At 36.7% G+C, this 26,870-nt stretch overlaps 4 protein-coding genes across 10 annotated transcripts; all 4 read right to left on the bottom strand.

The window, feature by feature from the left end:
- Positions 1–453: 453 nt before the first annotated feature.
- LOC131026411 (uncharacterized) lies at positions 454–2,637 on the bottom strand. Of its 2 annotated transcripts, none has more exons than XM_057956289.1 (5): positions 2,386–2,637; positions 1,938–2,166; positions 1,376–1,551; positions 916–1,207; positions 454–723 (listed from the first exon to the last, which is right to left on the bottom strand). In XM_057956289.1, the coding sequence occupies exons 1-5, from the start codon at positions 2,465–2,467 to the stop codon at positions 663–665; spliced, it is 840 nt and encodes a 279-aa protein (XP_057812272.1). In that variant the 5' UTR covers positions 2,468–2,637; the 3' UTR covers positions 454–662. The 2 variants fall into 2 exon arrangements, with proteins under 2 accessions (XP_057812272.1, XP_057812266.1); XM_057956283.1 differs by having other exon boundaries at positions 2,335–2,582.
- A 1,293-nt stretch (positions 2,638–3,930) lies between these two features.
- On the bottom strand, positions 3,931–9,587 carry LOC131026071 (phospholipase D beta 1-like). Its single transcript, XM_057955847.1, has 10 exons — positions 7,981–9,587; positions 7,412–7,525; positions 7,139–7,333; positions 6,605–6,847; positions 6,470–6,538; positions 6,241–6,388; positions 5,966–6,114; positions 5,035–5,211; positions 4,736–4,933; positions 3,931–4,492 (listed from the first exon to the last, which is right to left on the bottom strand). Exons 1-10 carry the CDS (start codon positions 8,917–8,919, stop codon positions 4,199–4,201), a joined length of 2,526 nt encoding a protein of 841 aa, XP_057811830.1. The 5' UTR covers positions 8,920–9,587; the 3' UTR covers positions 3,931–4,198.
- Positions 9,588–10,369: 782 nt separating this feature from the next.
- On the bottom strand, positions 10,370–11,587 carry LOC131026437 (homeobox protein HD1-like). 6 transcript variants are annotated; one of them, XM_057956315.1, is made up of 4 exons: positions 11,219–11,587; positions 11,053–11,149; positions 10,742–10,986; positions 10,370–10,653 (listed from the first exon to the last, which is right to left on the bottom strand). In XM_057956315.1, the coding sequence occupies exons 1-4, from the start codon at positions 11,441–11,443 to the stop codon at positions 10,519–10,521; spliced, it is 702 nt and encodes a 233-aa protein (XP_057812298.1). In that variant the 5' UTR covers positions 11,444–11,587; the 3' UTR covers positions 10,370–10,518. The 6 variants fall into 6 exon arrangements, with proteins under 6 accessions (XP_057812298.1, XP_057812326.1, XP_057812319.1 ...); XM_057956343.1 differs by having other exon boundaries at positions 10,370–10,684; positions 11,219–11,568; XM_057956336.1 differs by having other exon boundaries at positions 10,370–10,649; positions 11,219–11,568.
- A 2,191-nt stretch (positions 11,588–13,778) lies between these two features.
- Positions 13,779–20,460, bottom strand: LOC131026143 (uncharacterized). Its single transcript, XM_057955915.1, has 12 exons — positions 20,167–20,460; positions 19,300–19,418; positions 18,998–19,104; positions 18,735–18,822; positions 17,269–18,280; positions 17,072–17,126; positions 16,900–16,981; positions 16,388–16,468; positions 15,612–15,716; positions 15,492–15,538; positions 14,953–15,097; positions 13,779–14,139 (listed from the first exon to the last, which is right to left on the bottom strand). The coding sequence occupies exons 1-12, from the start codon at positions 20,342–20,344 to the stop codon at positions 14,062–14,064; spliced, it is 2,097 nt and encodes a 698-aa protein (XP_057811898.1). The 5' UTR covers positions 20,345–20,460; the 3' UTR covers positions 13,779–14,061.
- Positions 20,461–26,870: the final 6,410 nt, after the last annotated feature.

Raw genomic sequence — 26,870 nt, 5'->3', positions numbered from 1 at the left:
GCATGCATGCAAAAGATCAAATGAAAACTTTTACTTGCATGTTAACTACTTCGAATCGTTTAAACTTTATATGTCAGCATATAATATTGAATGGTTTTTGTCATTTTAACTTTATAGATCAAGATATAAATTTTCATCAATGTTAAAACAACAGCTCATTCAACAATTTTGTGCAAGTCCTCAAACAAAAAAGTCACATCAATATGTAATTAGCTTGTGGTCAGAAACATATTCATATGTAACACGAATATAGTATTATACAGGTACAGAAAGAAAACAACATTCCAACTAATATGAAGTCATTTTCATAAATTATGAAAGCAATATGGAAACCAAAATGCATCGAAACTGTAACATTTTAATTCAAACGCTCACACCACATTCATGATCATGGGACCAATGACAGAATCAATAACGAGACTGTCAAACATATAACAGAGAAAGATAGAACCATTCCAACAAATACTAAGTGTTATCATATCGTAAACAAGTAATAAAGTGTAAGCAATCAGATTGATTTTGTATAAAATTACATAAGAATACATGAAAGACAGACCATGAGGAGAAATGCTAGTCGAAAAGTAAGATGCTACACGCAGAAAAAATCGTACAATTTCCAACATATAAAATGTGGAAATTGTGATTGCGGTCAATATGATAAACTATCTATTGTCTTCTACTAGAGCATATCTCTCAAGAATTGCAATTGTCTCCTCCTTGGCACTGCCAACACACAACATATGAAGGAGATATCATGGAGACGGTCAGACAGGTCAAATCCAAACTCATATCAATGACAGATCTGTAATTTTCAGAATTGTGGGATAATATTTGGATATGGGTCTGGACCCGTGAGACAGAATTTTGCACAAGACTCCATATACAGACAGATATAGAGAAATATAGGATGTTTACCTTCCCGGTCTGAGAATCTTGAACACTCCCGGCTTAGTAAGATCAACGACTGTTGATCCTGCAGGCCCCGATGGAAGCAACCCACCATTGTAGATGCACGCACAATGCTGCCAAAGGTTCTCAAAATCTTTCACATCTACACTACTAGGCTGCCCGCTAAGGTTAGCGCTCGTGAGGGCAAGGGCGCTATGTGAACCACGAGCAATTAGTCGAATGAAATCAGAGTCGGGCACTCTTACACCTATGCTGTCCAGCCCAGGGTTTAAAGACTTTTCAAGGATGCTTGAATCCCCTAAAACATATTCAACAGAAAGTGCAGGAATGCATCAACTACAAGTAAAATGGCGGGAAAAGCATGAAATTCAAACGTTGAGATGAGAATTAGAACATCAAGAACACCAATCAAGACAGTTCAACAAACTCATAATGATTAGGAATGTAATGTGACAAAGTCAACTACCTCGTCTTAAAACCACTGTCACTGGTCCAGGAAGAAGTGAATCAAGCAACCCGAGAGGCAAATGGTGAGTAGTAGCAAAACGAGGTATATCTTGAACATCCCCAACACAAATAGCTAGAGGGCTGGTATGCTTTCGGCCTTTGATCTCATATATCCTGTGAACAGCTTCCATAGAGCTACAACGGGCAATAGTCAAAGATAAACATCGAGCCACTCATCTAATAGCACGCAGAAGATAAAACTTAAACAAACAATCACAAACACATCTTCTTCCCTTTCTAATTCTTTATCACATTCCTAAGCATGCAATACTTCCACAATTAGCGGCCAACTAAATACACAAAAACAGCAATAACTTAATAAAGATCGGAGCTTCGCATTGACTATCAATCCCAAAAAATCCCTAAACATACAAATCTGAAAACTTCTAAGACTCACTTCCGTCTAAACAAAATTCGAAAAACACTGTTAATACCCACACAGACACCATACTACAAAAATTAAGGGCTAAAAATTATTCAAAAACTCTGAAGAAACCTAAAGAATGATTTTAGGGATATACCAAGCATCACAAGCAAAGCCGTAGAGGGTGTCAGTTGGCACAGCAATTACTTTTCCGGTTTTGACAGCTTCGATCGCCTCTCCTGCATAATCTGCAGTTGCCGGCCGCAGTATTCCCGTTGTCGTATTCTCCACTGTTTCATCATCACATTTCTCCAAACTCCAAGCCATCCTACTTGCAATACCCTTCCTACTTGGAGAAGTAGGCAGGAATTGCAGCCTCCGCACCCCTTTTACGCAAACAAATTACTAGGCATTTAATCAAACAGAGGCAAGGCATAGTTAAAACACGCAAAACCTAGCAGATAAGCAAGAAAAATATAACATAAATCGTGTAGGATCAAACCCAAGTTGAAAGCCATAGTCGTGCAAGTTGCAGGGGAAGCATAATTACATACATATACATATATATGCAGCCAGAGAGAGAGAGAGAGAGAGAGAGAGAGTACGTGCGGTGCGTTGAAAGAGAGAGGTGAAGAGAATGGGCAGAGCTTGGGTCTCAGCAAATTTTGTTGGAACTATTAATCTCATCAAATTTCTGCGTTGCCAGCTTCACTGAATAGCACAAACTCCAAATTCTTAGCCACTATTATAATCTGTATCTATAGCGAAGAGTAACTGCAAAAATTTCCACCATCATGACAAAGTTATTGTCTTTTTTTTACTAAAAAATAAAGGATATTTTCCTTTCCAAAGCAATAGGCCCCTCCCTTCCTATAAAAAATAAAATAAAAAAGTTGATATTTCAAAAAATTACTATTAGTTCACAAAAAAATATTTCATTTTCGTCATTTTGTAATGTCCACAAAAATTAATCCCTTTTTACTTTTAGAAACTTTCTATCACATGTGAGCTCATTTCTCCACTCACAATACAATTAATTATTATTATTAATACTAACTTTTAAGTGAGACCTTTTTTCCATTTACAATAAATTAAATTATTTTTATTAAAATATTTATCGTTCCCTTCTATGATTATTTTCGGTGGACGAAGCGAGTACAAGTTTATTTAAAGTAAAAATTGTTGTTGACTAGAGTTCAAATCTTGATCTAGCGACTGATTTTTTTTCTTTAATTGTTTCGATTTAAATGACCAGGTAATTGAAAAAAAATCGAATTCAATTTCAGTTAGTATAATTTATGAAATTCCAAGATTAATCAAACTCCAACCATTCGACACTTTTATCCCCAACCACTAAATTACACATATCAAGAAAGTAGGAAAATTTATATTTATAATTTATTAACTACTTTCTTGATAAGTGTCATGTGGATGAGAGAGTACGAGTTTGCTGACTAATTAAAAAATAATTTGTGAGATAATTTTTTTGTGAATATTGTGTGCATGAAGGTAAAACCGTAAAAATATAAGGTTTATATCTTAAAATGGAACAACCGCATTTTATTGTCGACGGACAAAAATGACAATATTTTTATCAAGGATGAAGAGAGAATTATTTTTTCAATGAATTTATTATTTATTCTAATAACAATTAAATAAAATGGAAAGTATGTCGTAATTGTACTCTTTAAAATAAAATACTTATTAGGAAACAAGAAAAATATCAAAACATGACTCTTACAAGTTAAAAATAGAGGAAGGGAGTACAACTTTTAACCACTCCAAAAAGATTATATGGTCTGAGATATCAATCTGTGCATGCCTGGAATACTTATACTCCTACATATAGAAAAGTGACACATTAATAAATAACATTATTGGTATGCGAGGTCAAAGATTTTAATGCAGACTCCCCTCCTATCCTACCCACATTGTTTCTCATTTGAGCCCTTCTTTCTTATGAATTGAGCCATCAGCCAACCCGGCGCCCACAATTCCGCGGTCGTCCCAACAATATTTTTTTAATTATATTTATATTGTATTTTTATATTTTTTTAATGAGAATCTTTAATCTGATTGTAAGGGCGAACAGCAACAATAATAATGATAATAATAATCTCACACCTTAATAAGAATCAAGAACTAGCCAAAATAAGAACTCGAGGCACATGAAATTATTACACTATTTTTAAGGCATGGAAATGCATCTCTGTATCTTACAAATCAACATATATCTACAGCAGCCTAAATTTGACTAAAACTGGGACATGTTTTGGCACGAGTATGCTTGCCTGAATAAGACACGACAAAAATTAAAAGGAAGAAAACAACCTCAGCTACAATCCTACAACATTATGACAACAAAAAAGAGTTGGAAGAGAAGAAAAAAGATCCATTTGTTAGCAAACAATGGTATGATCAAATTGTGAGATTTTCTTGAATCCCTGCGAATGTTCCGATTATTTTGCCACCCATGTCGGGGAACGTCTCACAGCCAGGGAGAGGACTGACCTTCCCTGTTGCATCTACTTGTACAGGATACTTCAGCAGATGACCTCTCAGTGGAGTCATTTCCTCAGACTCAAATTCTTGCCAGTTTAGTTGCCCCATCCATCTTATGCGTCTCACGCATTCCAAACTCTCGGGATTCTCAAAGCACGGTTCCAAAGTACCCGTATGCTCCGCCCACAGTGACATTCTATATCCATATATCTACACCACAAAGTTACCAACCTTGTAACATTTACCAGTCATGCTGATAATTTAGAGCAGATCATGGATAGACTGCACTTTTAGTGGAGGAATCGGTTCCTTCATGAAAAGAGGTTCGTAAAAGTTTATAGACATCAAAATTTTACAAAAGCATGCTCTTTGTTTTATGGCATTTTCAAGAAAAGACAATTGCCATCTTCCTAGCTGAAGTGTTAAGTAAACCTGGATCATTTCTAGCTTTACCTGTGCTTTCGGGTGAGCTCGTTGGCTAGCCCATTTATGAAGAGGCTGATATGCACCAATTGCTATTTCGGTATCTCTGGTTCCTTCCAAAGAGCGTTGATTGATGTTGGCAGAACCCAATATTACATATTCGTCATCCACTATCATTCCCTTAGAGTGAACATAGATCATGAAGCGACGGTTTCTCCGAGCTAGGGCCTGGGCAGTGATACATCCATAAGTGCAACATGTTAGAAGCAGGATTACTATGAAGCACAGTAGCTTGATTCATCAGAACATGTCAAGGGTGGATGCTGTACCTGTGGAGTATTTGCACTGGAGTTTTTGATATTTGATGACTGCCGCCGACTGTAATCAGGCTCGCGACTGCCAAGGCAAAAGAAATTCAAATAATCCTGAGGCTCTTGCTCTTTCTCGAGCCCTGCTTCTACTAAAGCATTGTAGATTGTTTCATACATCATTTGCATTGTATTATACTGCAGGGATACAAAGTGTATCAGTTTGTATAAGATGAAATACAAACCAAAGTTAGTGATTTTGGATGTAACGAATCCAACACCACGAAGGATAACAAGATTTTATAAATCAACGACTTATGCACATTGCTGATTTGATCTAGTGAACTTCGGAAAGACCACAAGTTATTTATATAGTAACATTCTGATAGAGAGTTAGAGAATAAACAAGAGCTATTGTTTTTAGATCATAGATTAGCATGATTAATGATTCCAACACAATTATTTCCATACAAATTTTACTATGATGTACATAGCTTTTAAGTTACTCCCCTTACATGTGAAGGAGGGGACACGCAATAATTTCGATGTTTATGGTTATTAGCTTAGGCTGAGGAGCAAGATTTATTTCTTGTTTTGGGAAATTGATTACTGACTCTTGTTTAACTCTTTCAAATTAATGAAACAATCATACTCTATCACATTCCTTCCCCTTGGTTACGCTAAATTGGTAAAGGTCATTACACAGCTCCTCGAAACCAAACTAGTAACCGTGAATCATTTCTCATACTAACATAGTGAGAAAATTCATAAGCTGTTTGTGGTAATGAAGTTGAACTAATAAGTCTTCATAAGATGTTAACATAAACATTTAAAGCTTCGTAGAAATGAAGAGTGACTAATTAAGTCTTCATAAGATGTTAACATAAACATTTAAACCTTCGTAGAAATGAAGAGTGGAAGTGGAACTTTTGTATTGCATATAAGAGCTCACCTGCCAAAAGAGAATTCTTTGGGTGGCAGTGCTGGAAGGAACTCCTTCAGGCCACATCGGAATGACAATGTACACAGCGAACCTCTCCCTGGCTTGGATCTTCTTAGCAATCTTCAGAGCAATTTCCATAGGAATTAGATTGTTTGCACCTGAAAGAAAAAGAGGCGAAACTGATTCATTTTGTACTTCCTGAGAGACGAAAGACGTAGAGATGAATACACAACCCTTTCAACTGCCACATCAGAACAGTATTGAGCCTGGATTGAGTTCCTCACCCAAGTTCTTGTAATTAGCCCAATTGTATGACGACCCGAGGAAGTACTGGTTCTCAATGTAAATGAAGTGTTGAGCAGCACGAATTGCCTTTACGTAAGCTGTATGTATACTCATGTCTATAAATACATTTTTCCCGCATACCAGGTTCTGTTTAGTGGAGCCAACCATTAATTCCTTCATTACAACCATAGGGTGGAAAGATAACTAATAAGACTAAGATCTGTTTACCTTTTCTGTAGCCTTTCTTGGATCCTTGGGGAAGCCTCTAACAGAGTTGGAGTCGATTGAACGGAAAACCTATATTCGTGGTAAATTGAGCTCCATCATGGCAAAATAAGATCTCATAATGTAATTTTGTCCTACCTGAACGTTCCAAGCCTCTGGATTGCCTTCTGATACTCTGGCAGACTCTTCTAATCCCAATATATCAGGGATTCGTTTAAGCTTGAGTAAGGAATCATCATGTGAAAGCTTCAGTTGGCCATGGCGCTTTGAGGCCTTTAGCCATCGTTCTTCAAAGTTTCTCAAGACGTCACACGCTGCTTGACCATCAAACCTACAGTGTAAATCATGCCATGCCTCTCTAGGACAACCCACAGTAGGCCCCTGTTTAATTATATGATGTATTCATTGTGTAATGAAGAATAAAGAGGAGCAACATCAACTATATTTTACTTCTAGAAAAGTCCATTTATTGTCACTTGTCCATTTTGAGATGAAATACAAGTTATTTTGTGTGTTTAGTTTCATCTAAACATCACATTTATCAGAAAGGAAATGCATTCGGTGTTGCAAACTTCTGTACATAGACACGAACAAACCAATATGCAGTCACTAACTAGAGGAGAATAGAAAAAGATACCGTGCTGTAAATAAAAGATTAGACAAAGAAGTTACCGCAAAATTAGGATTGTGGTAGTCATCTTTGTGAATTGTTAGCAATGTGCTAAATATTGGGTGCTGTGGAGTATCATATCTTCCCTTGCATAGGTCAAGTCCTCCAACAAATGCTATTATTTTTCTTCTATTATTACCAGCGACAGCATCTACGATCACACTTTTCTGGTGGTGAGTGTAGATTGTTCCTGTTTCCTAATTGTAAAAGAAAAAATTAAGTCACACTTCATTTTGGAATCCAAGGAATACAGCATAGCTTGAACAGAAATCAACCTGCTTTTTGGCCCAACTCCCTTTCCCAGCACTTCTAGGACATAGTAGTACTTTCACGCATGAATGCTTAAAATAGCGACGCGTTTCATCATCACCAGTATTCATCACCCCTTCCTGCAATAAAAAGCAGTAAAAAGATATGTTCAGTCTGAAAAAGTAATCAATAACACAACTGAGCTACAAATATGTGATTATGGTGACAAATTGTTATGAAGCTCACTAATATGATAGTACGATGAATGTGTCAGAGAATCCCTGTGCTAACATTTCTGGTACGTACTTTAGTAAAACATAAAAGATATCAGTCCAGACCTTATGACTGCAGTATGTCTAAATGGGAGAATTCTGTTTCTAAAGTTGTTCTATCAATTATGTTAGGCTCATTTACTGCATAATGCATTGAACTTCGGACTCATGGAACATTTAGGTTTAGCTTAATTCATCATAACATGGCAACAAAGACGTGCCTCGAGCAGCATGACAAGTAAACAGAGAACCATTTCAACCCACACATTCACTAATATTATCTTGAAACACAAGTATAAGAACACAATAGAGATGGCCCTTACAGTTTTATACCCCAATATGGTCGTAGAAGTGGGATCGTCCCATACAAGGAGCAGTATTCTCACCCCTTCCTGAGACTTGGCTTTCAGAAGCTCGCCCAAGCTACTGTTGGTTACAAGAGGGTCGTCCCTAACAAGTTGAACTAGGTGATAAACAGACCATCCTGTGATATAAACTAGCCAGCGAGCTTGAGATATTGCATCATATATATCACGCCAACAACTACCATTTCTATACGTCGTGCCATTACTCAATACCACATCTGGAAGTGCACCATTATGCACATGAGCATCTTGGTACAGTGTGACAGTTCCTCCTATCCTAAGAGGAAAATAGGTACCGGCCACACCTTCATTCTTAAGGTCTGATCCCACTCCATCATGATAAATTGACAGATTCTCCATTGGTATATACAGAATCGATAGGCTCAAAGCAGCCCCCCGATTACACGGCTTCCCATTTGCACCAATGATCGGATAAGTTCCAGTCATTCTATTCCCTAGGATTAACTGCTCTATAGGGATCCCAACAGCGCCTATGATCTCGGATCCCAGGAAATCGTTATCTTTAACAATAAACTGCACCTCTGTACCATAATGTGCTACTGGGACATTAAAATGCTGGTCCCAAACAGGATTTTCATCATCTCTAATCACAAAAGTCCTACAAATTACAGCACCAGATATTGCAATTGTGACATAAGGGTCACTTGTTTGTATTTTCCCAGACAAAGTCCCTATCATATCACCTATGCTATTGTTCACTAAATCCATATTGGGAAGATTCTTGGCCCCCTTCACATAAATCTCCAAATTCCCATGCAACAAAAGCATTCTCAACGACGCCGTTGAGGTCTTGAATGGGACAATCTGCACTCCCTGACAATGGTGTGAGCCATCACCCATTGAATCAGAATAGGTTAAGTGAGCCATGTTGGCCATTCCTCTCTACTTCAATGCTCCAACGCCTAAAAAGACTATGATTTCATATCCCCAAATACACTAACAGCCATTAAACTCATCAAGATTCAAGCTTTGCGAGCATTTAAGTTCAATAACTTCACACATACTATCAGCTGATCACTTTCTACTCAATTTTCAAAACCCCCCATGTATATTTACATGTCTATCTGCACCTTGAGATTAACATGCAGGGACATTCAAGGTAAATTTGAGACTTTCGGCATCAAAAACCCAAAATAATCCTTTCACAAAGAATCGAACCCAAAAATGTAACTCTCCACATAAACAGTATGGGCAAGAAATCAAATACAAATTAATATATGTAACTCAAGACAATGTAATGGTGGAAGGTAGGGTGCAGAATCTATGTTTATTAAGTCGGGGCAAACTCTGCATTCCATGATGAAGAACAAAGGTTGATAATACGTGTATAGAAATTAACATTTTGAAAGAGCCTCAACTCAATTGTGGTCAAATGGAAATGAATTAGATTTTTGATCGAGAAAAAGGGTATTGGGTTATGCAGAAAAGCGTTTGAAATGTACGTATCTTCACATGAGAAGAGGATGATACATTGCGCCACCTAAAACAAGTTGGGAAGGTTTCTCAAGTGATGATGGGAGGGCCGTTGTATGCGGGATTAATGAAATTTTGCATTTATTTTTTACTTGAATTTTGTTTGTATGAGATATTTTGTTATATGGTAATAAATGCCATGAACATTGTATAAGGGTGCCCGACATGATGATATGTGTATTTTTGGATTAAATGCAAATAATGCATCATCTTTCAGTCAATTAGATATATCTTTTTCATGAAATGATTTGGGTTTACTTCACAAGGCATTGCTTTTCAAAATATGCGCTATATGACTTTGTTTTTAATACCTAATTAGGCGTTTATTTTGCATGATTGATAAGATGCATGTTTGGGTATTTTTATCCTTAAAAACAATTTTTTTTTTAATCTCACCATTTCAATGAGATAAAATCAAACAAAATTAATTTAAATAATATAAATTATCAAAGATCTTGGGATATGCAAAATTTCAATCTATCAAAGTAAACAAATGATTAACCTTGCTATTTTTATCTATCAAGACTAATCCTCCAAAGTAAACGCTTTCTCGATTCTCGAGTTCTTGAATACATTATATAGAATTTGACATCAGTAGACAGTGAACTTCCTATTTCTTACTACATAAAAATACGCATGTTAGATGAAAAACACGTATGTTTGAAAAGCAATTCAAAATGATAAAAAAGAATCCTCTAAGAAAACGATAAAAATAATTAAAAGAGGTTGTTGTAGTGTGACGTTCTGGATTAGTGTTTTGCAGTAATTCCGATTTAATAAAGGTATTTTGTTGTAGTGAGTGGAACTTCCAAATAATGTAGCTTTTGGCTCTAACATAATGAAATTCGTGGTATAATACAATACAGAATAATTTATAGACAAATAATGTAGTAGGAGTAGTACAAAATAGACAGGAATGTTTACAAAATATTAATTTGAGAAGAAGTGTTGAACACATGCAATAGTAGAAATAAGTTGGACGAAATACAAGAATTAATATTGTTATGAGTATGTGTTGTTTTTGGATCTAGAGGCGTTGGAGTTTTGCCATTTGCGCTTCCTTTGGTTGATGAACCAGTTATTTATCTGCTTCAGCTCCAGGCCTGTCCGTTCCACAAGATCTGCCTTCTCATCTTCCTTCATCATCATCATCATCATACAAAGCTCACTATCTAATTAATCAAGTAAAGTAAATATATATTGAAAACATGAGAAAAGTAGTTACAGTTGGATAAGGCCAGTTTGAATGGTGGTGCCACCAGTTCTTGAGGATGTCGGTTGTGTCGTCTGCTAATTTTCCCGATCTTCTCTTTCGTGATATCTCGTCTCTCACTTGTTGAATCCTCGACTTGAATCCCTCTTTAAGCTCAATCTTGAGCTTCTTCCTCACCCTTTCCACCAGAGCTCTCTCTGAATGTTCTTCATCATCCTCCCACATTGTGGCCCCGCTTCCTTCACCAACTCTTGCTCCTGCACCAAGTGAATTTGGATGAAAAGCTAGCTGGTGGAAAAATGATTGAGGATAGAGGGCGTTACCAGTGAGAGAGATGAAGGTGTGCTCGATTTCACGGCAGCGGTTAACATGTTGATGCAGCTGCTCCTTCAACGACCATAACGCCAATACATACTGCCTCTGCTCAAATCTCAATTACGTTTACACAAACTCAAAATGGAAAACACGAGCGAGACGAGAGGGACCTACCAAGAGGGTCTCAAGTTGTTGGGATTGGTGTTTAGAGAGAGAGTGAGTGGCGGTTTGAGCATAAGAGCGGAGGAGATGCTGAGACTCACACAGCTGAGCCTCAATGTTGGGAAGCTCATCGATAGGCGTGGCCACGCGTAGGCACGCCACGTGGGCCGCTACCAGCTGCTCGCACAGAGGGTGCCCCGCGATCTCCGCCTTCAGCTGCTGCCCGGAATTCGCCATCTCAATGCTTTGCACATCTCACACTATAGTATATATTTACATCTGTGTGAAGAAAAATGGTAAGAATGATTCTCTATGGACTATGTGGTGGGGTTACACTTTACTTTTCAACACAACTCTAATGTAGGCCAATTAATTCCATCTCTTTCAAATACTTAGACAAGCTGATTTTTGTGATACATTAATTAATGGGTAATAATTCATGTTTCTTTGTGATCACATTTTCATAAATTAATGTATTGGAAAATAGAATTACAATAATAAAATAAATGTAAAAGTAGAGATATATATAGAATGAATCGACGAATTTTGTTCTATCTTTGATCAAAGATTTTATCTATGAAAAATATAAATCTCTGCTGCCTCCTTAAGGCAAGAGTTAGACTCTTCCTCCGTAAGATAAGATTGTCCTGCTTCATGTGCTCGTTTAAATCAATATGTTGAATGAGTTATTCCGACCATCTTGTGGGCTCCTATTTATAGCCAGAAGGTGATGGACTCAAACAGGTGCGAGTTGGTTGAACGTAAACAGGTGCATGTGGTTAGACCCTAATAGGTGCATTCGATTGGGTTCAAACAGGTGTGTCCCTTGACTCTGGGTCACGCATGCCACCCGTATGCTAACTGCCCTTACCTATGCGCCGCGTGGTGCAATCATTGCCACCACTGCACCGCTTGCTGCCAAGTCATACGTCCACGTACGCACTGCATCGACCTAGTCCCGTGCGTGAGCCACAACCGAGCTACCGGACAATCATCGAGCCATCTTCCAGAGTCACTTTGTCAAAATTAAAGGCTCCTCGATGCTCCTCACGAAGTGCAAAGTGTAAAGTGCGTCTCAAAGCGCTCATTGTGAACAAGTGCAACATGCACGAACTCGAATTCAACTCGTATGAAATCGGGCTAGTTATAAAATGACTAACACAAAAGCTCCGCTAAGGTGCACCATAGTGGTGCACACTTGATTAATTATCTCCTTTTAAAGAGATAAGACTTAATAAATGGCTATGGAGTACTTTTCGAATGTGAGATACTTTATCTCTCACATTTAATTGCTTCTCAAACACCAACCTTTGTGCATTAATTGCTCATTCATGAAATTTATGTGCTCAAGAGGTACATTTCAAATCTATAATTTAGTATCAGTAAATCACAACTGATTAAAAATAATTAATTATGGAATTAACCACCATTTATAATCAATTTTTCCAACACATGTATAGTTAATTATTTAGAGTTAACGAATTTAGTTGATAAAAGTTTCAAGAGATTCTGAATGAGAGAATTGCAGCTGCTTACATTGGGATCAAAGACAACATCTTTAATGCATATATATTATGTGGGGTAAATCTGGATGCTCAAAACAGATTTAAGAAAGACTGAATATATATTATTTGGAACTTGTGAGGTGGCTTTTGTACCTTTTCTCATGTGGGGTTGCAATAATGGAGATGTGGAAAGAGATGTGACAGAGAATGCTACCTTTGAATGTAAAATGTAAGGGTTATTGGTGGGTAAAATGGGCATGCAAACTCATATTCAAGTTCCCAATTATTAACACTATAATTTATAACTCCTTTAGTCTCATAAATAATGTCTCAATTATTATATCGGGACGTCCCACTAATAATGTCTCATATCATTTTTAGTAAAAACTTAACTATTTAAAATATTACTAAAGGTGAACTCAACTCACTTTATACACCAACTCATTTAAAATATTTATTAAATATCTTTCATCAGCTCACTTTATACACTAATTATACTTTTCTTAATTTTTATGCTCAAAAGTAATGGATATTACGAATGGGACGAAGGGAGTAGTAGCTTTGCTATACATATTTCTCTGCAGAATAATAGTAAGACATAAAAACTAAACAATAATTTCTCAGTTTTGTGAGGTTAAAAATAGTGAAAAGGAAAAGGTGGAAATAAAAAGGAAAAGGAAAAGGAAGAGGAAAATAAAGAAAATGGACAGATCAACTGGTATCAGGGGTCACATCCCAAGAGAAGAAACATAAGCTTTGAGGTGTGCATTAATTGTTTTTGCTTTTTCTCTCTGAATTCCTCTCTCTTTCACTCTCCTTTAAACTCATGGGCCATGAGAGTGATTGGGTGAATATAATGCATCAACAACTTTATTTATTGAAAGAGTTAAAACGCCAAATATATCTGCAACATATGCGTGTATATTGAATAGTGGATAATAATGACTTCACCAACGATGTCGAGAGAGTGTTCCACAATTTTGAATCCATTTCTCATGGATAATTCAAGCTTTGAATTATCATATTTGTACAAGTCATAGAAAATAAAACGTGCAAGTCCTTCAAAATACACTCATCAAACTGCGTCGTTATTTTTATTCACATAACATCAGAGGAAAGTAATGATATAGTGAGCAGTGAAATAGCAGAAAGCAAAATCCCACAACAAAGTGAGCTGTTGTCTATGCTAAAAATGAGAATTTGACAATTGCTTTCAGATTTACATAAAACCCCCCCCAAAAAAATGTGGTTTTTATTTACAAGAACGGAAGACTATAGCGAGTTATGAGTGTTACAAACACAGAAGTAAAGGGAAAAGGGTTGCAACTAAACCAGAAACACCCAGAACAGTCACATTACAATGCACTTCTCCTTCGATTTCGATTCCTGCTTAGAGGAGCCTGTGTACTTCGCACTATTCCGCGGAGCCTGCGATTCAATGCAACACACTCTGTTATGGCCGCACGCACACGCACACGCACACGCACACAGAGAAGCACAAGCATATCTAAACCAGATAATGCAACTACTGTGTGAAAATACGACTGCAGCTAAGCTGAAAGTGTAAAGTGTACTCCGCTCCATTGTGTTCAGCACTTACATACATACATACATACATACATACGATACACGTGTGTTGTATAAATGGATGCATAAGCACAGACACAGTGTGTTGTGTTCAAGCTAATGAATTAGTAATATTGAAAATTTCCTCTTGAGGTTTGGATAAATTACATAAGTAATATAGAAATTTAAAGACTGCGCAACGGATGACTCGAACCCAGGACCTCAGGTTTTGGGCATTAACCTCCTACCACTAAATTTCCCATAATATTGCTCATGTAACAAAAGCCAAAATACATTCTAAGAACTCAAAGCATTACTAGGGTTTGTCAGTTGTCACCAACAAAAAATAAGATTAGGAAGATTTGCTAGATCATTTTACTCCCTCCATCTCCAAAAACATGCACTTTTCATTTTTGAACACTACACCACAATTCTTTTATTTTTAATCCCTACTTTTCATACTAATTAACAAAAAAACCATCATGGCCCACCATTACTTTTGTTAATTAACCCATTATCCATTATATAAAATGGGACCCCTTCTCCACTCACAATACACTCATCTAATATTTCTTAAAACCCGTGTCAACCACACTGCTGCATGTTTTTCGGAGACGGAGGGAGTATTATTATAATTGAAAGATTTGCTATGGTAAGATCTCAACTTCAACTTACTTGGGGGGGACCAACAACCAGCCCCGAACTGCCACTAATGGCTGGCTGCTGTGCATTACGCTGCCGCTGCTGTTCTCGCTGCTGTTCCTGTTGCTGTTGATCAAATTCCTGTTGTTGGAGAGCTATCGCCAGTTGCAAATCGGAACTGCCAGAATAGAATCCAAGTAAGCCTCAATGAGCTTGCTCTAGATTATAATTCAAATTAAATTTGACTACCATAATGAGATGCCACGGATAAAAAGTACTAGATAAAAAGGAAGAATTTGAACTGACATAAACATCTACGAATGTCTCACAGTATTAAACTTTACTACCAGGAAAGGAAATCCAAAATACATCTTTATGGGAAAATGGCTTCAAAATACATATATAAATAAAGGGCTTACCGACATATTACAATAAGAAATGAAAGACCAAAGAAGGTCAATCATGAAATATTTTGATATCAATAAATTCTGTAGACATAGTGAACTAAATCAGAACTATGTATCATAATAACTAGAGTGTAACAAATCATGAACGAAGAAACAGAGAATTACTTGAAACTTGTATTTGGTTCGGAACTATCAATACTAGCCAGGTAGTCCTGCAAAAAAAGGGATTTAATTGAAGGTGTGCACTTAAAAACATCCAAAGCTCCAGAACAAGAAACTACATACTGCAGTAGTGGCCCTAGCATTCTGTTCATCCCATGTGCTGCTGGAATGGTCGTCCATCTTGAATTGCTTAAAGTTGCCCGTCATATAAACAGTATCACCATTTACCTAAAACACAAAAATCAAATTACAGAAACATAAAATAGTAAGCAATAAGCAAATATCCGATATGTTCAATATAATTGGTCAATGTCAGCATTAGCAACATTGCCAAAAAAATGAAAAAAACATTGAGGGGTGTGATAAATCCCTGAAAAGATCCTATATCAGAAAGGCACCAAAAGATTCCATTGTTGTACAAGTTCAAGTGATGCTTTTATCATAAAAAATTGGCACCTCACTAGGTCGTGTTTGGATCTTGTGTCAAGACTTAAGGAGACATCTTCGGATATCAAATAGGTGGAATTTATAAATGGACAACATAAATTGATTCATTTTATCAAGTTTTTATCTATTATCACAAATTGTGTGATATACAAATGAAAATTTTCATCGAAGAAATCATCTTAAATTACTGCAAAATAGTCGAGAAGCTCAACCAAGACTTTGATGCATTTAAGAGAGTTGATAACTTTTTTTCACTTATTACTTACAAGATTGCAATGCACCATTTGTAAAAATAAAATTAAAAATCCCAAGATTGCTTCCTAATCATATACCCACGCATCAAGATGGACAAGTTCAAATATCATCACCAAGTATAGAAACAGTTAACCTCTATCTAGACACTAGACTTCCATGCATTGACAAGAAACATAAACTAACATACAGTTTCTCACCTCATTTAGCTTTTCCCATACCAAGTCTGGCTGATTTAAATAACCTTGATCGGTTGCTAAAATGTACAGTTCACCTTCATACTGCAAATTGACTGATTAATCAGGTACAAATCTAACCAAATGGTGTCACAGTTGGCACTACAAATCATCAATATTCAACAGACAAGGAACAGAGAAATGTCATTCCATATTCCGAATGCCAAATTAATTTGTACAAACAAAGACCAATATTCAATAGATAAGGGGAGGTTTTACATGCAATAAAGGGTATATGGATATGAAAAAAGTCTGGCACAACAAGAAACTGTTGAGTTGTAAGAATACAACATTAAAACTCTTGAATAACTAAAAGCAGTTAAATAAATGAATCACCAGTAAGTTATATATAATCAATGTTTCATATTATGCGTAACAACTTACAAGTATTACTGAGTTGGCCAAGCATACTCAGTCATCATTAAAATTGTTGAAGAGAGGACAAATAAATAGCATAGTACATTGCATGTACTAACCTTAAACATAGTGTTGAAATGATTATTTCTGAAGAACACACAAAGCTCGCGTTCCTTGACTTGGTCTTGTAAGCAAAATAGGCTGCAACAAGACAACCAATCATCAGAAACTTCCTCTGGTAAATATAGCATATCTTCTTAACCAGTGGGACAATGTAGCAAACAAAATTACCCATATACAGTCAACTGACTAGCACTGTTCTTCATGAAGTTCCTGATGATTTCCCCTAATGACAAATAATACAACATGCATCAGCATAAAGGTCTCATAAAAATTAAACAAAAAGAGCTGTCTTTATCTTGAATGAATTTAATAAAACAAAATAATCACCAGGGAAATGATTATCAATCATCTAGAGCACATTTTACCTTCTTTAACAGAAATTATGTCCTTGCTACCCAAGTCTCCATTGACCACAAAACCTGTATCCACCTGTTCTGCAAGTACCACCTCCCCTTCATACATAGGCTCTCGGTTTTCATAAGCAACAGTACCTGAGTCCAATATGCAATCTTCACCTTCATAAATTGGTTCACTGTCATCAACACTGGAAGAATTTGCTTCAGTTTCATCATTCCGGTGCATTTGACCACTAGATGAATCTGAATCAGCACCATTCAACAAACTGGATGAATCTTTTCCATCAGAAACATTACGAGAATTTTTCTCGCCTTCTGGGTTTGAGGTGGAAGTGACTTCATCCCGAGCATGATTATCACTCATTGATTTATGTTGTGAGTCATTAGATGCAGGCAGAGGATCTTGTCCAAAAGGTTGGACAGGTCCATTCAGAATCACTGTATCTGAAGCAATCACATTATCAACAATGTTTCCAGATTCTTCATCAGGAGGTTGAGCACATAATTGCTTTTCATCAGTTTTTGAAGAAAGAACTGCCTGTGAAACCACTTCAGGGAACGGCGGATCTACATGGACATTGCCCAGAGCATTGCTATCATCAGATATCAATGCCACAGTCTTTTCGGGTTCAATAGTAACATTATTTTCAACCATTTCCGGATGTGTGACCAGTTCACACTTGTTGATTGAGACGCTTTCATTATGAACATGGGACACAACACCATCTTCCATTGGATTAGAATTTTCCATCTCTGACAATCTCAAGGCTCTTAAGAGCTCTTCTTCTTCTTCGATGTCCCCTTTTCTTGCTTGTTGAGGAGAATCATTAAAGGATTGGCCTCTTGAAAGACTTGGAGAAGGTATTCCAAGAGCTGCAGTCGTTGCAGCGACAAAATCAACACTGTCATCTTCAGAATTCTTTTTCTCGTCACTTGTGATACTTTTTGCCTCTAATGAAACAAGCTCCCCCATGAGAGTGTTATATGATTTAGAACCAATAGCATCAGCAGTTTCATGATCCTGAAACACATGCATACAAACAATCACAAGACAACCAATCAACCCACAATTTATACAAAGATAATCAGAGCTCTGAAAAAACAAATAGGACTCACTTATTGCTACAAAAGAATAGATATTATGCTTGAAGAAGATTTAAGAACAGATGATAGTGCCATTATGCTAGAATTATAAATAAGAGATTCAATAAATCTCTTCTTTTTGACACCTACAGTATGCAAGAGACAATGAACCACGGCAGTTAACCAAGCCTAATCTGAACCAGAAATCATCCTTCAATACTTTCCAATTATCACCATTTGAGCTGTAGCCTGTAGCAACTATCATTTGAGTTCAATATTTTACTACTTCAACATGTCACAAGAGCAGAAAGGTTTGCATTGTTTGATATCCTAGGTTTCATTAATCTCTTGCAAGTAGGTTTAGCCAGTCAGATAGATAAACAAAGTCATACCTGCGGGTCAACAATCCATCCATGGTATAGTGGAATGTCCAATAAATCATATATTGCACACTCTGGGGTGAACTCGAAATCGTCAATTCTGAAAATTTCAGACATAATTTTGTCAAAAATTACAATTGGATGCAGTTTCTAACACACACACACACACACACCCATGTAATAGAGTATATAGGGACCACAAAACTCACAAGTAGATTGTAGCATTTGACAGATGAAAAATCAAAATTAACAGGAGAAGCAAAAAAGCGGTATACCTTCTAAATTTTAAATTCACATCAATGCCTGTTGTAAGTCTTGGAAGTAAATCAATTGCATCTGCAATATTTTGCAGCTGATTTTCTACATACCCAGCCTCTTTGTTCTGTCATTCAGTGCAAAAGGTTAAATTAATCAATAAAGCGAAAGGAAGCAAGCAAAGTACTATAGTCAGCTCAAGTTAATTAAAAGATATCAATATGATCAAAAGAAAATTTCCTTCCAAACTCAAACAAGCCTTAATCTTATCAATACTTAAAACAAGAATATACTATATAAAAAAAAAAAAAAAAACAATTACATCGATGTTAGTGTTTGAGTCAATTAACCGCTCAGCCACAAGCGAAAGCAATTTCTCCTGGGAAACCTCTGGAATATCTGGGCTCAGATTCAAATTGTTCTTTAGAGAAAGCACATTACCTATCATAATATGTAACATCAAGTTAGTCAAATAAGAATAGATGCACATAAAGGCACAACATCAGAAGATTTATAGTGAACATAATTCTAGCAAGACCAATAGACAAGATCAGTTTTTTAATCCTAAGCCACAATAGTCATGATCTCAAACCTATTAAACAAAACATACACACACAGGATGTCATATGGAGTGCCGCTATGCAAACCTATTTGGCGACCATGAAAAGCCTAAATATGCAATTAAGCAAATTAATACCAAGACTTAAACTACAAAGGAAAGATATGATCTTTTATTTCAAAAATTCAAACGATGAGTACAAAACCTAATTCCGAAGATAAGGGCTAACAGGTCACCAAGTTTTCCCAAACGAGATGTCATCATGTCATCAACAAACCTCACCCAACGATGAGATATGTATCTAACAATATGTTCCTAAATTATGTTCTCTTCACAGTCATATTCCATACAATCCACACACAATAGAAAGTAAACGTGATAAGCATGCCCTACAGGGATAAGACAATATGATTCAGTGTACTAATTAACATATAATTCTAAATTTCAGTCAGGTTTTTCATTTTCCACAATTTATAGTTTCTTGAAAATCAATCCGATAAAACCCAAGTTACGTTATATCTGAGATTACAATCACACCAACACCTACCAGAAATAAAATTACAAAGACCTAGAGAAAGTGAGAGAGAGAGATTACAGATAAGCGAGGAGAGTGTGAGAGAGAGAGATTACAGATAGCGAGGAGAGGGCATGGGCCGTTATCATTCTGGAGAATGATAGGCGCAGTTCGCCCAAGAAATTGAATTACTTTAGTTTTATGCACCATCTCCTTCTCGCGCTTGGACTCCGGCTCGGCCGGCGGAGGCGGCGGGGCGGCGGAGGGTGAACCAGACTGAGGCGAAGAATCCATTTGTGGAGTTGTTTCGCAAATGATCAAATAAAATATTCTTTCTACTACAAAACTGAAACAGCGGTGGAGTGACGATAGCAGTTGTAGACGGGAAATATAAGAAATGATTTGGGGAGTTTTGCGAATTGCCAAATTTCACTTTATTATTTATACCGCACTGCCCCAAACTGTTTTGACGGCAATAAAAAACTAAATTAAAAAGTTCTAAACTTTTCGATCTAACAAAATGGGATCCTATTGAATATTTGAAAGTGTATTTTATATTCTTGTTTATTTGCCTCAAAATGCTGGAATATTTAAAGGTTAATCATCAAATACACCCCTAACAATTGGATATAATTAAGAAATAATATATTCGTCTGGTCATCTTGAATAAGGAAACACAATATTTTAGCCACTAATTGAAAAAACATAAAATCTGGTCATTTTTTACGTTTTAGGATTATTTTGCCCTTAATTAAGGCGGACCGAATTCGGGTTTGCACGCGGGTAAGGCACACATGGCACTATTAGTGTCAAATAAAAAAAAATCAAGTAAATTGGTACACTTAATGTCATGCACGAATGATACTAATGATCATATTAGTGCCAATAGTACCATATATTTGTGCTGATACACTGTCTTGTTTTATATAGATGAATACAGTTATACGACCATTTTAAACACTTCTCTGTAGGGTTTAGATTATTCAATTAGGGTTTAAATTACCATTTTAGGTTTAAATTTCCCATTTAGGGTTTAGATTATCCATTTAGAGTTTAAATTCTCCATTTAAAGTGCTGCACGAATGGTACTTATGACCATATTAGTGTCATTAGTGCCATATACTCTCTCTTATGGTCACTAGTATTATTCGTGCATGGCACTATTGGTACTAATGGTGCCGAACGTACTAATTTACTTAGATTTTTTTTTTTTTGCTTGGTACTTTGGGCACTAATAGTGCCATATGTGCCTAACCCGCGCGCAAACCCGAATCTGGTCCGCCCTAATTAGGGGCAAAACAATCTTAAAACATAAAAAATTGCCAGATTTTGTATTTTCAATTAATGGCCAAATATTGTGTTTCCTTTTTCAAAATGGTTATTTCAAAAGCGTTCACCATCATGAATCCCTTTCATCAAACAGTTGTGTAACATCGTCTCTTAATTTATTTATTTATTTATTTTATAATTGGTGGGTCCCACCACCACATTCACGCCGATTTTGTACCAACCTTAGTATATGAAGAAGGCTTTGATACACGAAGAAGAATATCGATGGAAGAGATTCAGAGACGAAGAAGAGTAATATCCAAGTGTCCCCCTACTTTACTCTATCAACTCGCAATAAAAGGTAAAAGTAACAATTATTCTTGAAAAAGAAAATTGTGTGTGTTTTATAGAGCATGCAATAATTTCAGTCATAAAGAATGAAGTTTTGGTTTTTTATTCATCAACCTCTTACCTTCAATTTCGCAGCCACAAAACCTAGGATTCTCGTAATCCGATAAGCTTGGTCCACATACGGAATTGAAACTCATGGTCTACTATCGAATAATAGGAACACAAGAAAACCCTAATTTAATTCGAACAAATTACGACTGATTCTCTCAAATTTGGATGCAGAATCCACAATTCAGGGTTTTAGCAAATATGAAATACGCCTAAATTAAAGGACTGTTGCAAGTCGTTGGTGGTGGGACCTAAATTATAAAATAAAAAATAAAAATTAAGAGACGATGTTACACAACCGTTTGGTGGAAGTGGTTAATTGATCTAATGTCTAGTATATGAAGCTAGACGTGATAGGGTTTTGAATATGCTGAACATGGTTCATGTGAACACTACCGCTAGGATGATGACATGTGGGCATTGGTAATTTGTTACTTTATCTCAATTCCAAACAACTTAGTTTTGACCCCTTGAAAAATTTTAATTGCATAAAAACCCCACTTACTCATTTACAACTCTTGAAATTTCTCTATAATTTATAAATTTCATGCATACCCGTGCTTCGCTTAAAATGGTATCAGAGCGGATTTTTATTGAGGAAGTATATTATATTTAATTTATTTTATAATTTACCTATGTGGGAGGAGACTCCATTAAAAATTATGCATGGATCCGGACAATTGTCCGAGATGTATGGTATACAGGGATTCTTTCCAACATTTGGAGAGAGAAACTACTCGTCTACTAGACGAACTCAATTGGAACAATCGAGTCCTCGTAACAAATATTCGTCGAGGAGAAGATGGATAGATTATTCGTGATATCGTCACGAGTATTCAGTTCTACCATGAACGCCTTATAGGGGTCGTCGAGACCAGAGTGGCGATTGAACGAGCAAGAAAGGGTGCCCATCAATCACACGACTAATGGAGCAGAAGGACAAGGCTGGTACAACTTATCCAGCTTATCAAAAAATCAAGCCAAACTTTTCCGACAACGTAAACTTGCGGGAGATTCAAAGAACGGTGGAATATTATGGCAACAAGCTATATGATCTACCGATGGAGATAAGCCAAATATCACTCAAACAAGAGGAAATCTTAAAACTCTTAAGTGATATCCAGAAAAAGGTGAAGGATATCGAAAAGCGGAAACCATGTTCCGAAAAAATTCTCATCCAAGATTGTGAAGTTCTCATCCAAGAGATGCAGTGCTGGGAGCTTTCTCGGGTAATCTCTATGCCAAGCATATTATAACCGAATTATACCCACAGATCACTTATAATCTTCAAGATGCAAACTTCAGTAGAGCCCTGACACTCTATCAGGACTATAAGAGGATGGATCTGCTGACAGGAGGTAATAGGCCGTACTCGATTACATATCAAGTATCGTATGCCCTATCAAATTCCCACCATACGAATTTATTTCTGGGGAAATTTTTTATTGAGATCCCGAAAATATTCAAAGAAGTGGCCAAGGCGATCAGCCCGGATCGAGTTGAAATCCCAACAATTAGGGAAATCAACATCCAGGTCAAAGACAAGCAGGTGCTGAAGCATAATCAAAGTCTCAGATTGGGAGCACCAAGGTTGTCATTCCGAGGAGAAATGCTAATATCAATGCCTTTGGAAAGAAGTTTATCTCATTCCTACGAGAGAAAAGCAATCCAGGAAGCACCGGTCCAAGGCATAAGGATAAAACTCAAGTGCCCAGAAGGATGGAGAAGTGTTTCCACGAGATTTGATACAACTGAAAGGAAAAATCAATTTCCTTGCAATACGTTGTACTACTTGAGAAATCCAGAAAGTAACCGATATATCGGAATTCTGGAGATCGGAGGCTTTAAGATCGAGATCGAGGGCGAAGCCGGACAAGAAGCTGACGTCCTAATCCTAGGGCGAGATTTCCTTGACAAATATCTACCATGCACTACGCCAAAAACGCGCATACATAACGGATTTTATCCGTTATCTATGCGGAAAAACTTGCGTTAAGTATAGTGGTGTTATGTATGTGGCGCGCATACATAACGGATATTTATACGTTATCTATACTATTATACATAACGGTTATCCATAAATAAATAACGCCTGATAATCCGTTATCTATAAGTCTTATACATAACGTTTCTGATCGTTATGAAAGTTTATTTTTCTCCGTTATCTATGCAGTTATACATAACGGTTGTTTTCAAATACATTACACTCTTGTTTGTGTGATCTTTGAATGTTTTAATAACGTCAAATTGTTGTTTAGATAACTCTTTTTTTACGTTGTGTATGTTTTTATACATAACGGTTGTAGTCGTTATGTATATTTTTTTTATATTTCGTTATTTATGCTACAACTTATAATTTATTTGCAATTAAAATTAATTCTAAAACAAACAAAATAATAAAAACTATCCATAAATCATGTCATATACCGTTCAAAATATTCATACAATTACCATCCAAATAGAGTTAACAGAAACACATGTTCTATGAGTTGTATTAAAAAAATTCGTACATCATCTGAATATAGTCAACATTCTAACATGTTTAAATCGTACTAATGTCAAAACGAAGATAACATATATTGTAACTAGCTACCTAGCCATTTCGATCTGAACAACTTTTTCTGTGATTGAGAGCCGCTCATTCACCTCAACTGCTCAACTATAAACCTGTCACGGTTGGAGAAGTAAGTGATAGCAATTAATCAACACAATATTATGCCTTACAAAAATACTAAACATATTAAATATGCAACTAGCTAGCCGTCCGGTACAACTTTTCTTCTGAATTCACAAGCCTCTTCAACTCAACGTATGGCTCATTTAATCCACCACCAATCTGCCACAAAATCATACAAGAGTAAAGCATGGAAATTAGACTAACACTTGCTAAACTAAACACGTCAAACAGTAGAAGAATTGCAGAGTATATCCACTCAAAGGAAAAAAAAAAACACTAGCCCACAAGTCATAATAGATCTATAAGTGTCAAGTATCAACTAAATCTCAACAGCCTTATATAACAAACAGATATAGATCCAGTTTTTACGAGTTGAAATATATATATTAATCAGATAATATCAAAGGAATTGTTATGATATTAAGTGCTGAAAATGAGATGAGGAAAAATTTAACATATTAACATAGGTTGTGGGTTGACAAAACAAGTCCAGAAAGATTTATATTGATATCAATTATAAGTAAATCAGAATTTGAGACAAAGTCCTTACTGCAGCTTGTAAAAGTTTATGTGCTGGTCCAGTCCAACGACCACAGCTCTAACCTGAAGTAGATGTAGCATAATACACAAATCAATGGATAAAACAAGAAGGTACGAATGAAACAAGAAGGTATAGTGCTTCAATATAGACTTGGAGCAAGAAAGAAAATTTACATTCTTATCATGAGTAACACTGCAACAGTACAGTCAACGTGACCCTTCCATCAAACAAAGTGAAACGAAATAAAACAATGATCACCAAGAAAACAATAACAACGACAATACTACTAAGAGATGCACGCACTTCTAGCACAACCCATAAAATATATAATATATAGTATGCAACATCATCTTACTTGTAAGCTATATGAAACGCTTGTCATCAGCAGAACACAATTAAATGCAAAAATGAGTAGTAGTAAGACAATTTCGAATATAAAAGGTAATCCATACACCACTCGTGTAAACCAAATACAGAACCTGAAACACTTGTGCCCCAACGACAGCTGTCAGATCATCTCCCATGGCCTTTAATACATAAGCTAGCATACTTGTCGTGGTACTCTTTCCTACAAGTATATATAAATGATGTTTTGTTCGTAAGAGAAAACCAATTCATGCAAGAGAAATATAACCCATATATAGGTTAGCAAAATCCACTCTAAACCAAGGCGGACAATTAGCACATATATTCTAATCGATGTCCGCATCTGGTTTGTCTCCTCACAAACATGAAGTTTCCAATACCAATTATCAAGGCTTCTGCTGATGTCATACACTACATCTCCTATAAACATGTGCATGAACATCCCTGCATTCATACTAACTAAATTATAGTAAGAGTGAACCCCTAAAAAAATCACACAAGAAAAACCCACCCCCTAAAAAAATTCTATCTTGCCCAAACTAGTACAGTTGCAGTAGGGTAGATTTATACCTTCCTGTTATGTTAGGACCGAGCCATTAGGGCTTGGCTTGAGACCGAGTCGAACTCAGAGTTGAGAGAAGGGGGAAGACAGATGGCGGCCTTACCACTAGGGCGGTGGCAGCAGATTGTTGTCGGTCTGTTGCCGGTTTAGCACGGGCGGTGATTCTTCCGTCGAATCGAAGAAGAAACTTAGGACTAGTGCCAGGTGTCGCGGTGTTAGAGGTAGAGATTGGGACTCTTTTGTGCGCAATCTGGAGTGAAAAGTTGAAATAGTTAGAGAGAGGGGGGAACAGACAGGAGGGGCGTTGCCAATGGCCGGGCACGGCTTCGTCGGAGAGGTGCCACGGCGGCGGCGTTAGTCTGTAGTGAAGAAGGAACTTAGGGCTCGGTTCCTTATTTCATTTTGGGCAGGCGTGGATCTGATTTGGAGAAATTAAGAGTGAGGAAGAGTTTAGGAAGGGAATGGAAGAGGAAAAGAAGAGAGGGGGGAGGGAAACGACGGCGTCCTCGCTGGAAATCAGGGTTGCTGCGGCAGATTTGAAAGTGAAAAACTTTTAGGGCTCATCTTGATGTGGGGATTCTGTGGAAGACAAAGAAGGGAGAGAGAGTATAGCGCCGTTGAAAACGGCGGCTCACCGGGTTTTGTCAGAGGTGACGGCTCGTGAAGGCAATCGTCAGACCTTCGCCGGAGATGGAGAGAAATGTTGTTGGAGCGTGTGTGAATATTGAGAGATGCCGTTGGGAGGGGAGGGATTTCAGATTTTGTGTTCATTTATGTTTTTATTTTATTTTAAAAATATATACATACATAACAGTCATCATAACGGTTTCAATAACTGTTATTAAAGTGTGCTCATACATAACACAAAGCATAACGCTATTAAAAACGCGTTATTAAAAATGAACATAAATAACACTCATAGATAACGTAAGACTCAAAACTGTTA

This window comes from Salvia miltiorrhiza, chromosome 1, assembly GCF_028751815.1.
Source record: "Salvia miltiorrhiza cultivar Shanhuang (shh) chromosome 1, IMPLAD_Smil_shh, whole genome shotgun sequence".
Taxonomy (NCBI): domain Eukaryota; kingdom Viridiplantae; phylum Streptophyta; class Magnoliopsida; order Lamiales; family Lamiaceae; genus Salvia; species Salvia miltiorrhiza.
Note: the sequence above shows the minus strand (reverse complement) of the source record. Positions and strands in the feature narration are given on the sequence as shown.